A 15,727-nucleotide genomic window follows, 5' to 3' on the forward strand; every position below is an offset into this window, starting at 1 on the left:
GACTAAGCTTCTCTGGTGTTATACTCTCCAATTTCTGCTTCAATATCAATTCCTTGATCCTTGGAATACATGAGTTCAGTTTGTTTGCTTTTGAACTGGAGTTTGATTCAATTTGAGTGAGTATGTAATGTTTGTGTGCTTCATAAAATCTAATTGAGCCGCGTTTTGGTTTCCTTGCAATGTGTATGACTCCTTTATCATTGATGGTGCTTATATACGTTCTTAGAATCCATCGCAACTTATTGTTTATTATTTAAGACCGAAATTATTTGAATCATTCAATCCTTATTAATATCATTTAAGGCTACAGGATAAACTAGGGCACATAATTATTCCAATTCTCTCTTATGGGGTGTTATCTTATACTGCGATAGTAACACCTGTATTGCTTCGATTAATCCTAATATCTCAATTTAGGTACCGGTACTAATGCTTCATAGGACATCATTACATTTGAGATGGTTAAATTTGGGATTGTTTTGTCCAAGGTTGCTTTAAGTTTCATTTAGAGTTGGTGAAGTGCATTTACCTCATATAATAGTTATAGATCTGTTTACTGCTATAGATAAATAGATGAATTCTTTCATTTGCAACTAAGAAATCGAATGACCTATCAATGTGGCTACAAAACTCACAGGTCATTAATAAATAGTTATAGTTTTTATATTTTCTATTTAGAATAGTCTTTTATTATCGTATAGATCTTAGATACAATAGTAGCGAATTTATTTTAATAGGTCTATCTCTCATAAATCATTCTGTTTGAATGTGTGTTATTTTTGATGATCTTTGTCTCTTCAAGGTCTTGGAGGTATATCTCAGCAAATATGCTAGAAATTGGGGAGCCCATTGGTAGTCCTTCTGATTGGTGGTAGTATTGTTGGTTGAATGTGAAATAATTTTGTTTAGTTATTATGTGTAAACTTTCTATTATTTCATTGATCATTTCTGGTGTTGTTTGTTTTTGTTGTAATTTCTTCTTAATTATGTCTATGGTTTTTTGTACTGGGATGTTTGTGTACAGGTTTACAATGTCAAAGGAACAGAGTGTAGAGTTATAAGGTATATCTAAGTCCTTTATTTTTTCAATGAGGTCTGTGCTGTTCTTCAGATGTGTTGGGCTGTCAATGCTAATATGCTGTCTTAGTAGTTTGTCTGTGTGCTTTGCTAGTTTGTAGGCTGGTGCATTTCTGTAGTTGACTATCGGTCTGATTGGGATGTTGGGTTTGTGAATCTTTGGTAGTGTTTGTAGTGTTGGAGCTTTTGGATGAATTTGTTTCAAGTATCGTTTTTTTGTTGGTTCTATTGTGTGTTTGGCTTGGTTTATGAAACTTTTTACTGTTTTTTGGTACATGTTGGTTGGGTCGTTTTTCATCACTTTGATGTTATTTGTGTTGATGAATTCCAGTGTTTTTTTGGTTAATTCATCTTTCTCTATAATGATTGTTGTATTCCCTTTATCTGCTTTCACGAATGTAATGTTGTGATTATCTGCTTTCTCTTTCAAATTTTTGGCTATATGTATTTCAGGATTTGTTGTGTTTGTCTTGGGATTTTTCAATTTTTTCAATAATCTGTGCGTTTCATGTCGGAGTTCCTCTTGGTTCTCAGTTTCTGTTTTTTGAATGCAAGTTTCAGCATTTATAATCATGCATTTTTGTGTGTTAGCATTGTTTTTGTAATGAAGGTTGTGATTTAGGCCTTTATCTATTAGATCCATTTCATTTTTGTTGAAGTTTACATTGGTTAGGTTGATGGTTCTTTGGTTGAACTTGTGAGTGGATGTAATTAAAGGTATAGTGGGGGTTAGTTTTTCAATTTTTGCTTTATGAGTTTTTTCAATTTTTGTGAGTTTTTTGTTCACCCATTGATTAGTGTGGTTTGAAAGTTCAGTGTAGTATGTGTTACCATACTTGTTTGCAATTAATAGTTGTTGTCTTAGAAGCTTGAAATTGAGGTTATCTTTTTGTTTATATAGTTCTTTTATGGATTGCTTTATGAATATTTCTTGAGCTTTATGCTGTGTGATTTTTGCAGGTTTTGATTTACTTTTAATTTTGATTTTGGCATAGGTAGGGATGATTTTTCGGTTGAGACATGTTTTGTTGAAGGATATGTGGAGGCATGCTTTTCTAACCTTAAATACCAACGATCTGAAGTGTATGGAGTCTGCTCGTCTGGCTGAATAATACTCTTCAATGTTTGATTCCATTACGAACTGCTTGTTAAATAATCACTTTGAACAATTAATTACGACATAGCAGTCAGGTATTTATAAATAAAAGCTATTAGCTTCTACTTACATTAGTGTAGCGCTTTCGGACACTAGTTCCTTCATCAACACTGGCTGTCACTTCCGTTGTTGAATACATGTGGTTATTAAGCAGCGTGGGTTGTGGGAGTGGCGGGAATTTTTGAACTGTTGGCGGCGGGGGTGGCGGGAATGTTTGAATTTGTGGATTATTGGAGTAGGAGGTTGAAGAGGCTGTGTGATTTGAAGTTGGTTTGCTCATTAAGGATGTTGTGGGGGTCTCTTTTAGTGTGTTTGTATATTTCAAATTGTTCCAAGGTGTTTAGTTCAGGTCCTTTGTTTCTGATGTGTAGAATTTTTAAATTTGTGGCTATGTCTGTGTAGGTGTGATTGTTTCCTATCAAGTGGGTGGCAAATGCTGATTCGGGGTTGTTTATGTGTTCTTTGAATCTTTTTTCAAATGAACGGCCGCTGTGCCCAAGGTAGTATTTTTGGCAATTTGAACAGTTGAGTTTGTATACCCCTGGGTTTTCATATAGGTTTTGTTTCTGTTCTCTTGTGGTTAGTAGGTTTTTGATTTTGTTTTTTGTTTGGAATGCTATCTTGAATCCTGCCTTTTTGAAGTTCTTTGCTAAACTGTTGGACTTTGAGTTTATGTAAGTTAGTGTTATGAATCTGTTATTTTCAGTGCTGGGCTTTTGAGTTTTTCTTTTCATTTTCTGTTGGATTCTGTCTATAAGTAGTGGATCATAGCCATTAGTTTGGGCCAGGAATTTTATTGTGTTGAGCTCTGTACTGTAATCTTCTGTTGATAAGGGGATGGTGTTTAGTCTTTGAATGTGAAATAATTTTGTTTAGTTATTATGTGTAAACTTTCTATTATTTCATTGATCATTTCTGGTGTTGTTTGTTTTTGTTGTAATTTCTTCTTAATTATGTCTATGGTTTTTTGTACTGGGATGTTTGTGTACAGGTTTACAATGTCAAAGGAACAGAGTGTAGAGTTATAAGGTATATCTAAGTCCTTTATTTTTTCAATGAGGTCTGTGCTGTTCTTCAGATGTGTTGGGCTGTCAATGCTAATATGCTGTCTTAGTAGTTTGTCTGTGTGCTTTGCTAGTTTGTAGGCTGGTGCATTTCTGTAGTTGACTATCGGTCTGATTGGGATGTTGGGTTTGTGAATCTTTGGTAGTGTTTGTAGTGTTGGAGCTTTTGGATGAATTTGTTTCAAGTATCGTTTTTTTGTTGGTTCTATTGTGTGTTTGGCTTGGTTTATGAAACTTTTTACTGTTTTTTGGTACATGTTGGTTGGGTCGTTTTTCATCACTTTGATGTTATTTGTGTTGATGAATTCCAGTGTTTTTTTGGTTAATTCATCTTTCTCTATAATGATTGTTGTATTCCCTTTATCTGCTTTCACGAATGTAATGTTGTGATTATCTGCTTTCTCTTTCAAATTTTTGGCTATATGTATTTCAGGATTTGTTGTGTTTGTCTTGGGATTTTTCAATTTTTTCAATAATCTGTGCGTTTCATGTCGGAGTTCCTCTTGGTTCTCAGTTTCTGTTTTTTGAATGCAAGTTTCAGCATTTATAATCATGCATTTTTGTGTGTTAGCATTGTTTTTGTAATGAAGGTTGTGATTTAGGCCTTTATCTATTAGATCCATTTCATTTTTGTTGAAGTTTACATTGGTTAGGTTGATGGTTCTTTGGTTGAACTTGTGAGTGGATGTAATTAAAGGTATAGTGGGGGTTAGTTTTTCAATTTTTGCTTTATGAGTTTTTTCAATTTTTGTGAGTTTTTTGTTCACCCATTGATTAGTGTGGTTTGAAAGTTCAGTGTAGTATGTGTTACCATACTTGTTTGCAATTAATAGTTGTTGTCTTAGAAGCTTGAAATTGAGGTTATCTTTTTGTTTATATAGTTCTTTTATGGATTGCTTTATGAATATTTCTTGAGCTTTATGCTGTGTGATTTTTGCAGGTTTTGATTTACTTTTAATTTTGATTTTGGCATAGGTAGGGATGATTTTTCGGTTGAGACATGTTTTGTTGAAGGATATGTGGAGGCATGCTTTTCTAACCTTAAATACCAACGATCTGAAGTGTATGGAGTCTGCTCGTCTGGCTGAATAATACTCTTCAATGTTTGATTCCATTACGAACTGCTTGTTAAATAATCACTTTGAACAATTAATTACGACATAGCAGTCAGGTATTTATAAATAAAAGCTATTAGCTTCTACTTACATTAGTGTAGCGCTTTCGGACACTAGTTCCTTCATCAACACTGGCTGTCACTTCCGTTGTTGAATACATATGGTTATTAAGCAGCGTGGGTTGTGGGAGTGGCGGGAATTTTTGAACTGTTGGCGGCGGGGGTGGCGGGAATGTTTGAATTTGTGGATTATTGGAGTAGGAGGTTGAAGAGGCTGTGTGATTTCGCAAAAATTGAAAAAACTCATAAAGCAAAAATTGAAAAACTAACCCCCACTATACCTTTAATTACATCCACTCACAAGTTCAACCAAAGAACCATCAACCTAACCAATGTAAACTTCAACAAAAATGAAATGGATCTAATAGATAAAGGCCTAAATCACAACCTTCATTACAAAAACAATGCTAACACACAAAAATGCATGATTATAAATGCTGAAACTTGCATTCAAAAAACAGAAACTGAGAACCAAGAGGAACTCAGACATGAAACGCACAGATTATTGAAAAAATTGAAAAATCCCAAGACAAACACAACAAATCCTGAAATACATATAGCCAAAAATTTGAAAGAGAAAGCAGATAATCACAACATTACATTCGTGAAAGCAGATAAAGGGAATACAACAATCATTATAGAGAAAGATGAATTAACCAAAAAAACACTGGAATTCATCAACACAAATAACATCAAAGTAATGAAAAACGACCCAACCAACATGTACCAAAAAACAGTAAAAAGTTTCATAAACCAAGCCAAACACACAATAGAACCAACAAAAAAACGATACTTGAAACAAATTCATCCAAAAGCTCCAACACTACAAACACTACCAAAGATTCACAAACCCAACATCCCAATCAGACCGATAGTCAACTACAGAAATGCACCAGCCTACAAACTAGCAAAGCACACAGACAAACTACTAAGACAGCATATTAGCATTGACAGCCCAACACATCTGAAGAACAGCACAGACCTCATTGAAAAAATAAAGGACTTAGATATACCTTATAACTCTACACTCTGTTCCTTTGACATTGTAAACCTGTACACAAACATCCCAGTACAAAAAACCATAGACATAATTAAGAAGAAATTACAACAAAAACAGACAACACCAGAAATGATCAATGAAATAATAGAAAGTTTACACATAATAACTAAACAAAATTATTTCACATTCAACCAACAATACTACCACCAATCAGAAGGACTACCAATGGGCTCCCCAATTCTAGCATATTTGCTGAGATATACCTCCAAGACCTTGAAGAGACAAAGATCATCAAAAATAACACACATTCAAAAAGCATCATATACTGGCACAGATACGTTGATGACATAATTCTATTATACAGAGGAAACAAAAGACAATGTGAACTTTTTCGTACTCACATGAACAAAATAGACAAAAACATCCAGTTCACAGCAGAGTATGAAACAGAAAAGAAACTCAACTTCCTAGATCTAACAATCACAAAAAATATGAACAATCAGCACAGTTTCAATATATACAGAAAACCAACTACATCAGACACCCTTATCCACCAGACCTCCAATCACCCCACTCAACACAAACATGCTGCTTTCAAAACAATGATCCATAGACTAAACACCATCCCCTTATCAACAGAAGATTACAGTACAGAGCTCAACACAATAAAATTCCTGGCCCAAACTAATGGCTATGATCCACTACTTATAGACAGAATCCAACAGAAAATGAAAAGAAAAACTCAAAAGCCCAGCACTGAAAATAACAGATTCATAACACTAACTTACATAAACTCAAAGTCCAACAGTTTAGCAAAGAACTTCAAAAAGGCAGGATTCAAGATAGCATTCCAAACAAAAACAAAATCAAAAACCTACTAACCACAAGAGAACAGAAACAAAACCTATATGAAAACCCAGGGGTATACAAACTCAACTGTTCAAATTGCCAAAAATACTACCTTGGGCACAGCGGCCGTTCATTTGAAAAAAGATTCAAAGAACACATAAACAACCCCGAATCAGCATTTGCCACCCACTTGATAGGAAACAATCACACCTACACAGACATAGCCACAAATTTAAAAATTCTACACATCAGAAACAAAGGACCTGAACTAAACACCTTGGAACAATTTGAAATATACAAACACACTAAAAGAGACCCCCACAACATCCTTAATGAGCAAACCAACTTCAAATCACACAGCCTCTTCAACCTCCTACTCCAATAATCCACAAATTCAAACATTCCCGCCACCCCCGCCGCCAACAGTTCAAAAATTCCCGCCACTCCCACAACCCACGCTGCTTAATAACCATATGTATTCAACAACGGAAGTGACAGCCAGTGTTGATGAAGGAACTAGTGTCCGAAAGCGCTACACTAATGTAAGTAGAAGCTAACAGCTTTTATTTATAAATACCTGACTGCTATGTCGTAATTAATTGTTCAAAGTGATTATAATTATTTGTTATCATTTCAACGGTGGAATTAGCATTGGTTTAAATGGATAACTACAATATTGGTTTGCGGAAAATAAATTTGAATTACATTTAGTTTATCTATTATTGGTTTGTAAAACCAAGTGAATTCATATTTCAACTCTCTATCCACTATCTGTAACTCTCAACCCTCTCACTAGATGGGTTTCCTCAATCTCTCTTTCTATCTATATAGTTAAGGTCTCACGAGTTGATCCCTTGACCGATTTGCCTCTTCCACAGCATCAAGATGCTACTATGCATAGCAATAACATTAGTCAACCAGCTGAGTTTTTCCAGCTATTTGAATCAACCAGCTTAGCAAGCCGTAATTTTATAATTAGGAATACAGCAGTCAGGCATGCACTTCCTTCAGGTCAGGTTGCCTTCCTTGAACTTCCTTCCGCCCCCGGAAAATAGGAATCAACTTAACAGACCACATCTGTAGTTTGTAGATAGTTTATTTCCTTAGTATAGGTAAAACAGGTTAATTTATTTTCCTATTTTGTTGTTTTTCCTTTAGGGGGATTCGTAAAATGGTTTAGCTTGTGTTGTGGTATTGACCATGTTTGTCTTTCCGAACAGATTGTACAGCCGCCTCGCCGCAAAAATGCGGGAGTGTGGTTTTGGCGGGCGAAAAGCCCGCTGTTAGCACAACAAAGCCTCCCATTAAAGGTAAACCCGTTGAATGAGTGCTAACTGCCAGGGTACCTATACAGTATCAATCACCTAAACGCTGAATGACAAACTGCACAACTATGAGTATGCTGTTATGTGTAGTGTAACCATCGACTTCATTTATAAAATATAATATTTATTCTAACTAACTTTCATGACATTACATGAACACTTGATTTATGAAACACTGGCTGGATCTTTGATCGCAAATACTAGGTAGGAATTAAGTGAGTAGGGTATTTATTTTTCAAGTTGATAAAATAAATCGAGTGTGATTTCAAAAGCTATATCAGCATCTGGATTCAAAATTCATATTTATTTATCATTATAGGATAATTTAATTTAATATTATATTGACAACATGCAAAAAAGAAGGAAACTTCTTCTGGAGGAGTATTCGAGAAGAATTTCTAGGTTTCATGTTATTATATTGCGTGCAATTAAAACACACTAACTCATCTTTCATCATGATTATCTTCATATTAAGTAGTCAACCAATTAAAGTCGTCAACCCTGAAACTTTTTTCTTTATTCTCTATATTATATCAAAATACTTTCTCCGATAGAGCGATCACGTCTCATTATTTTCGATATAAATGAATTCAGATTCAGAGTTTTTTTCATCGATTGAAAATCGTCATTTTTTAACGATCCAGCCTGATAGTCTTTACCCATCCTTCTAGAAATTCATAATTACGCTTGCACCTTTCATGTGGGAGACTTTATCTCTCCTAGTTCCTAGTCATTGGCAAAGTCATCAACTTTCTTATTTAACCGCAAAAATAGCCAAATAACCGTAATTCCAGTGCTCATGGAATGTCATAATGTTAAGAAATAGCTGAATCTTCAACTCAAATATTGTCACTACCCACATTGGGTCGATTTTGAATTTTGTTTAGAAGATATCACAACAATTATTCATCACACTGTAATATTTTGTAAACATAACTATTGTAGAAAATGGGAATTTTTTAGCTGCATCGATTCAAGTATTCAAGCCTCCAATTTCACTAATATAATTACAAATAAATTTATTATTAAAAATAAAGTAGGCTACTTTTATCTTAAAAATTATAAAAAATTTAGTTTTAATATATTTGCTCAGGATTAAAAACTTTTATTGGCTTGAAGCATGCACAGTCTCCTAGTGTTCTTAGAAATGTAGATTGATTAAAATGACAATAAATGCTCAAATCTTGCTACGTTGATGCATGTGATTCAACTATTAAACTATTCATAGGAAAATTTAGTTTAAGTAGCATTGATGAACTAGATCAATGAACTAGTTTTGCTTGAAAATTTACTCAAATAGATGGTGTAGTTGCATACTGCATATTAAAAATTGAATAAAATCAATTATATGCTCTTCTCATAATAACTAAAGCTAGTCTTTAGAAATATTTCTTCTGATTGTGGGCCTACTTTGATCAAAACATCATTCAATTTTGGTTTCATATCATACTGCTAAATTTTGGTTCGACAAAATAATTAGTGTTGAAGTAAATCAATATAAAGTGTTGAATTCATTAATCACACTGAATGCTTCAGGAAGTATTCTTTAAAAATATGTGAAAATTTTACAAAACATAAGTTAGCTTACTGTCTTAAATATCTTTATCCATTCTGTTATCTACAATATTCTACATAAGACTACAGGATAAGAGAAAAAAATGTCTTATAATACGCATAGAAAACAATATCAAAATAAAATGAGATCGTATGCTTAAAGCAAAAACAACTTACCTTCTTCAAAATGTACACATCTCTTACATATTAAATCAGCCCTAGAAATTAATTTTAAATGAAATGTAAGACACGATTCTAATACAGAAATTAGGGAACCATTTTTTGTTACATTGTATTCTCGATTTATTTTTCACGAATAATACGATGGTGCCTGTAAAAGTTTGTTCTATCAGATCAGTCATGTGCATGGGAAGCATGGTCATAAATATGAAACTCCTATAAAAGCCTGAAAAAACATTGGCATAATTATTATAATAAATTGAAAAATTTCTGGTTTTATACTACAAAAATAATTAGTAACAGAGAAATTTATCATCTGTAGAAATTTTTTTTCCAACACATTTTATATTCCATATTAATAATAACATCTTCTTATCAGCAAAATTGTATTAAGCTGTGTTAGGCTTATAGTATGTTATGTAGTAATGAATTGATACAAAAATATTGGATAAATACAGGTACAAAAAGATTTAATCAGTAACATTCTAGCTTCAAAAGTCTCAAATGTTTTGCTACGCTGACGAATCATTCATTGAACACTCAACAAGTAATCTGTTTAGTTTTTACTTTATAAAAATATTACTGAGAATATAATAGGGTGATTATAAAAGGACTTTACAACTTTGAAAGCACATAAATATTTATTGAAATTACTTACAGAATTGAGGAAGGTCTCATTTTGTTACAAAACACTTCAAGTTAAAGGAGTGTGTGATATTTTGGTTGGATGTGACTGCCGTTGGTAATGCGACATACATCCCACCGATAATCAATGTCTTGCCACACTCGTACCAGCATATCAGGCGTAACTTGTGCAACCCAAGCGATGATCCGATTTCGGAGCTCAACAAGATTGATTGTCTGGTAGAAGCGGAACATAAACCTTATCCTTAATGAAACCTCACAGGAAGAAATTAATCGGTGTTAAATCCGGTGAGCGAGGTGGCCGTGCAATTGGCCCTGCACGGCCAATCCCGCGTAGTTGAAAGGGTTTGTCTACAAAATCCCGAACTTCTCCGTGGTGCACCGTCATGCTGAGTAAAAGGGCACTTGTTCAACTGAACAAGACAATCAGACAATCTTGAAGACCTCCGAAATTGGATCATCGCTGGGGTTGCACAAGTTACGCCTGATATGCTGGTACGAGTGTGGCAAGACATCGATCATCGATTATCGGAAGGATGTCACATTACCAACAGCAGTTTATAATCACCCTATATTTGTGCAATCATTTGAAAACCTATTGAGAATAATATCGGATACTGTTATTTCTGTAATATAATGTGTGAGTATCACTTATGAATTGAGTTATTAGTCTCTTGCTCAATCTTGTTAATTTATTATTGACATTGAACATCCAGTTTTCCCCTTCGTAATGTTTTTATCCATTTCTTTACTATAAAATGAGTTCATTCCTGAAATATCAAAACTAAATTTAATCCGACGTTTCAAATTGAAATATCAATACTACATTTCTTTTCAATTTGCCACCTACATCGCTAGGACTATAGAGGGTCACTTCTTAAATTCAAGTTAGTAAATTATAAAGTGTATACTTCTCAATTTTTAAAAACTATTCATTTAGGAATAGCATTCTTTCAGTAATAGTAAGAATATTTACTATTCAAATAGTAAATCCACTTTCTTAGAAGCTTATTACTTTATTTGATGTACAGTAGTAAAATAGAAGATAGCTACTCAATCACAATTTCCATTATTGCTGTTTAGCAGTTTTAATGTTATCAATATAAGTCTTTCTAAATGAAGATTATAAATAGTAAAGTGTAGAAAAATCAGTGAACTTTATTGCCATTTTTCTCCTTTTTATTATTCTGTTTATTTTTAGGGGCAATACCGCGATAATGGCTCTTTTCAAGACACATATTAATTTGGAATTGACTTTTTTAGAAATTACTTAGTAAGAAATTACTTTTTATTTTAGACAGGACTTGGGACTGTTGAAAACTGACTACTATTGTTGAGTATTGCTATTGTATATTATCAAGTAGAGCCGTTTAGTAATGAAGCTTTGTGCTACTGAATTTGCTACCTTTTTTGCTAAGGTACCGTATGTAATTCCGTGTTCCAGCGAAAACGAGAAACAAGAGCTAGTGAAATGAAATCGGATGAAAAAAATTTATATAGTGAGATTCATTTTTAACAGTCATAACATTTTAATGGGAAGCATTTATGCGATTTACGAGGAATGCTCTTGAGGACAGTTTGATGTGAAGCTCACTGTAGAAGAAAATTTTATTCTTGAACAATTATTACTGTTATTACTTGAACCAACAATTATTCTTCATTTTTACAAAAAACCCACATCATTAAAATTGTCGGGAGGGAACAAATAAGGTTACATTGTCGATTTTTTGTCTTCCTTATAAATGCCACTATAGATTGAACAGATTATGTTTGTCAAGTATCGTTTAATCTGATAAAATTTATAAGTACGGCAAAAATCGATGTGTATGTAACTGGCTTAAAGTTTATTAGATTACTCTGTTGCATATCCATACTTTTACAGTAATGAAATAAAAATTGAATTTTAAAAACACTTGAGAAGTGAAAATGCACTTACTGTTGGTAGTGACGATCGGTTCGACCTGGTGTGGGTAACAGACTGTAGAAACTAACTTTAATTTCAAGGTTATGGATGAAACATTAGATTAAACATAACTTTGCAAAAAGGTGTTCATGTGTTTGCCAAGTTCCGTTTAATCTGGTCGATTTTGCCGAAGGACGGCAAAAAATCGAACTTTCAAAATCGATGTGTGTGTAACTGGCTAACCTATTCCTTTCCCGAATTTTTGTTTTATTTTTTTATTGTTGATTGTTTTCTAAATAATATACAGGTGTAAATCGTCATCTCTGAATGGGGTCGATATCAGTTTCTCTAGAGAATGCTAGTGATAATTAGTATAGTTTTGTTGATTTGATGATGCGATTGCAGTGACGGATTATCCGGAGTACGGACCAGAGTCGGAGTGCGACGACGAGGCGGGTGGAGGGGAGGGAGGAGATCGCAAGCAGGACAACACGCTGTATGCGAACGCGATCATCAACCGCACGCGCCCGCGACCCTGCGACAAGGAGGTCGACCTCTACACGCTCGACCAGAAGCACCACAAGCTGTCACTCAAACTGATGCCTCCTTCGCGACAGGCCAAGCCTTGTGACAGGTCACAAGTTCACTTTATTCTTTGATTACTTTGTTCAAATTGGTGCATTATATATTGTCAGTTCCACATGTTATACTAAACCACTGAAGGCCATGAGCATTGAAACTATCGTTTGATTTTTTTAAATTAATCAGATGCGGAACTGATAATATCTATTCTATTCAAATCAAAACAAGTTTTCAACAATTCAAATCAAGTTTATTCTCAATCATTATTACAAAATTAAAACGATCTAATATGTTGTCACATAAAGTTATACCATAAAGAAAAAATATTACAACAAGATATCCCATGTTAAAGAACGTTTATGTTCCAAATTTAACTGTTAACTAAAGCTGATAGCCCTCGTAGTTCTTTTTAGTGAATCTATGTGACGCAGGTAGTCTCTCATACTATGCCGTTCTTACACTCTCACCCCAACAAAACAGTACTAATAGAGTGTAATAGGCAGTGATCGGCTTGAGTTGGCAAAAATCAACCTAAATTTGGAACATAATGATCTATACTTGGGATATTTTTATACTATCTTTTCTCTATGATAATATCCACAAGAAATGGTGTCCGAGCGTGGGCATGGATATATATAATTTTAATGAATTGTGTTTATCAATAAATAAAAAACACTGTTATTCTAACGTCCCAATTTTAATATATTTTATATATTATCTACTTGTAAATTTATCAACTATTCAATTATCTTCTATTTATCCATTTATCAAATATTTGGGTCAATATTGGTCAACCTAAGGATAAAAAAGAAGATTAATTAGGTCATGAACATTAAGTAATCTCTGAACTGTTTATTATAGATCAAGAGTCAGTTATTATACAAATGACTAGTACACTCTTTATACGTTTTTTTATATAAACACAACTAGTTTAGAGCACTCATGCCATTTTCAAGTGTCGAAATGTTTTTATCAATTATTATTATTAAACGAAAATCCAAATTAAATGCAGTAAATCACCCCGAAGACTTCTGCCACTGCAAATATTGACAACAGGATAAACAGCCAGATGGAAATTCGATGAGCGCTACTATTCAAAAATTATTTGTCAGCCCGGGAAGATATTTTCCATCTGTAGACTTGGAATTGGCATGAGATGAGTGCTCAAAACTAGTTGTGTTTATATAAAAAAGTATTAAGAGGATACTAGTAATTTCTATTATTAATGAACAATCAAGTAGCCAAATTCAATACTACAACATAAATTAAGTGATTTAATTCATTTATCTCCAAGTAATAGGAGTAAGTATTGTCAACCACCAACAATTCCCACTATGCGATTCATTGTAAATATTATCATTTTAGTGACTATTTGAATTGTATTTGGATTTGTAGGCCGTTCAAGATCGACATGATTCCGAACAGCAACCTGGTGTTGGTGGTGGTGAACCGCCTGTGTCCCCCCCTGGGCGACAGCGGCCCCCTCACCATCAGCCACAATGAGGTCAACTACCGCGCCTCCCATAACATGACACTGGCCTGCTACAAGTCACGAGAGAACAACCTCTCTCGCAAGTGGCCACAGCCATGCATCAAGCATCATCCTGAAGTGAGTAGGCACACCCACACCCACACCACAATTCAATATTCATTTCATTATTTATTCATTCATTTATTTGAATATCTTTCATTAATTTAATTGATTATTTAATCATTCATTCATTTAATTATTTGTTATATCAATAGGAAAAATGCAATATGGATGCGTACAGCTCTATGCCAAAACAAGACTCATTGAATTTTAATACTTTACACATAACTTGATTGATAAGAAAAATCATATAGTCGGTAACAAACATTATAAATAGAAAATAACACAAGACAAAATAAAATAAAATAGTATAACTGAAAAATAAAAATGAAGTAGTTAGCCTACTTTAAGAAATAAATTTAAACTCTAGTATTTATGGTCTGCAAAATTGATTGAACATATATAATTCAAGAGTTTGATAACATTGTTTACTAAAATTGCCCTATTATCATAGAATATATCTAGAATGTTATGCGTGAACAATTTAAGGCTGTGCAAAGGCTAAAAATAAACTTTCTACTCGTGATATTTCTCCAAGTTTTTCGATTTGTATATCATCAAACTATCAAAATGAAAAGTTTTTTCAGAGAAACATTTTTTTCCGATCATTACTTTTTGAGATATGAGCGCCTGAAGTTTGAATTTTTGGGACAGAACATTTCAGATTCGGTAAGATATAAATCCATGAGATTTAGAGGATGGATTCTTCATGGTATTGTTGATCTAGTAAAACAAAAAAATTCTGAAAATATCAATTTTTGAAAAAGTTATTCGATTTACCAAAAATAACTCAACTAAAAGTTATTTTTGGTTATTTTTAGTAAATTGAATAATTATCTTAAAAATTGATATTTTCAGAAAATTTTTGTTTTACTAGATCAACAATACCATGAAGAATCTATCCTCTAAATCTCATGGATTTATATCTTACCGAATCTGAAATGTTCTGTCCCAAAAATTAAAACTTCAGGCGCTCATATCTCAAAAAGTAATGATCGGAAAAAAATGTTTCTCTGAAAAAACTTTTTCATTTTGATAGTAACAAACATTAGTAGTAGTTAGTTTTGGTAGTTATAAACATTTTGATCGAAAAACTTGGAGAAATATCACGAGTAGAAAGTTTATTTTCAGCCTTTGCACAGCCTTAATACACTTGCGTGATGCAAGTGTAGGCCAAAGAGATTATTTATTAATTGTTCCGTTGCTGCGTTTGTACAGTGCGACAGTTTTTTGTATGAAGCATTGTGCATTATGTACAGTGTATATTCTATTCAAAGCAATAAATATATTTTATCTAGGTCTATTCAACGGAACAAAGATACTAAAGAGTTCGATTATGTTTGGAAGGTCCAAAAGATTATCTAGTATCTTGAAGAGAACAATTACTTATATGAAATTTGCTGCTCTTCAATGAATATTTGGAAATGACTCTCAGACACCTCAAAGAATTGAATTAATTTCTGAATTTACATCTTTATGCCGGCGCTTCACTCTCGCCAAGTTTGTACGGATGACGACGAAAGCGAAACTATATAATGATTAATGAATGCTATACTATATTAATTCTTTTTTAGCTTCGATCTATTCCATAATCACAACACTTTGGTCTTCAATTGATAGTCTGAGG

At 33.4% G+C, this 15,727-nt stretch overlaps 1 protein-coding gene across 10 annotated transcripts in view; it reads left to right on the plus strand.

The window, feature by feature from the left end:
* The window catches only part of LOC111054234 (voltage-dependent calcium channel subunit alpha-2/delta-3), an 84,982-nt gene that overhangs the window by 64,803 nt on the left and 4,452 nt on the right, over positions 1–15,727 (plus strand). For 8 of the 10 annotated variants that reach the window (XM_022341209.2, XM_022341210.2, XM_022341212.2 and 5 more), the window contains 3 exons: positions 7,541–7,630; positions 12,333–12,561; positions 13,905–14,118. In XM_022341209.2, coding sequence (XP_022196901.2) covers positions 7,541–7,630; positions 12,333–12,561; positions 13,905–14,118 — 533 coding nt within the window. The remainder of the gene's footprint in view (positions 1–7,540; positions 7,631–12,332; positions 12,562–13,904; positions 14,119–15,727) is intronic. The other 2 variants (XM_039421624.1, XM_022341215.2) reach the window with 1 other exon arrangement.

The sequence above is a fragment of the Nilaparvata lugens genome, chromosome 2, assembly GCF_014356525.2.
Source record: "Nilaparvata lugens isolate BPH chromosome 2, ASM1435652v1, whole genome shotgun sequence".
NCBI classification, from domain to species: domain Eukaryota; kingdom Metazoa; phylum Arthropoda; class Insecta; order Hemiptera; family Delphacidae; genus Nilaparvata; species Nilaparvata lugens.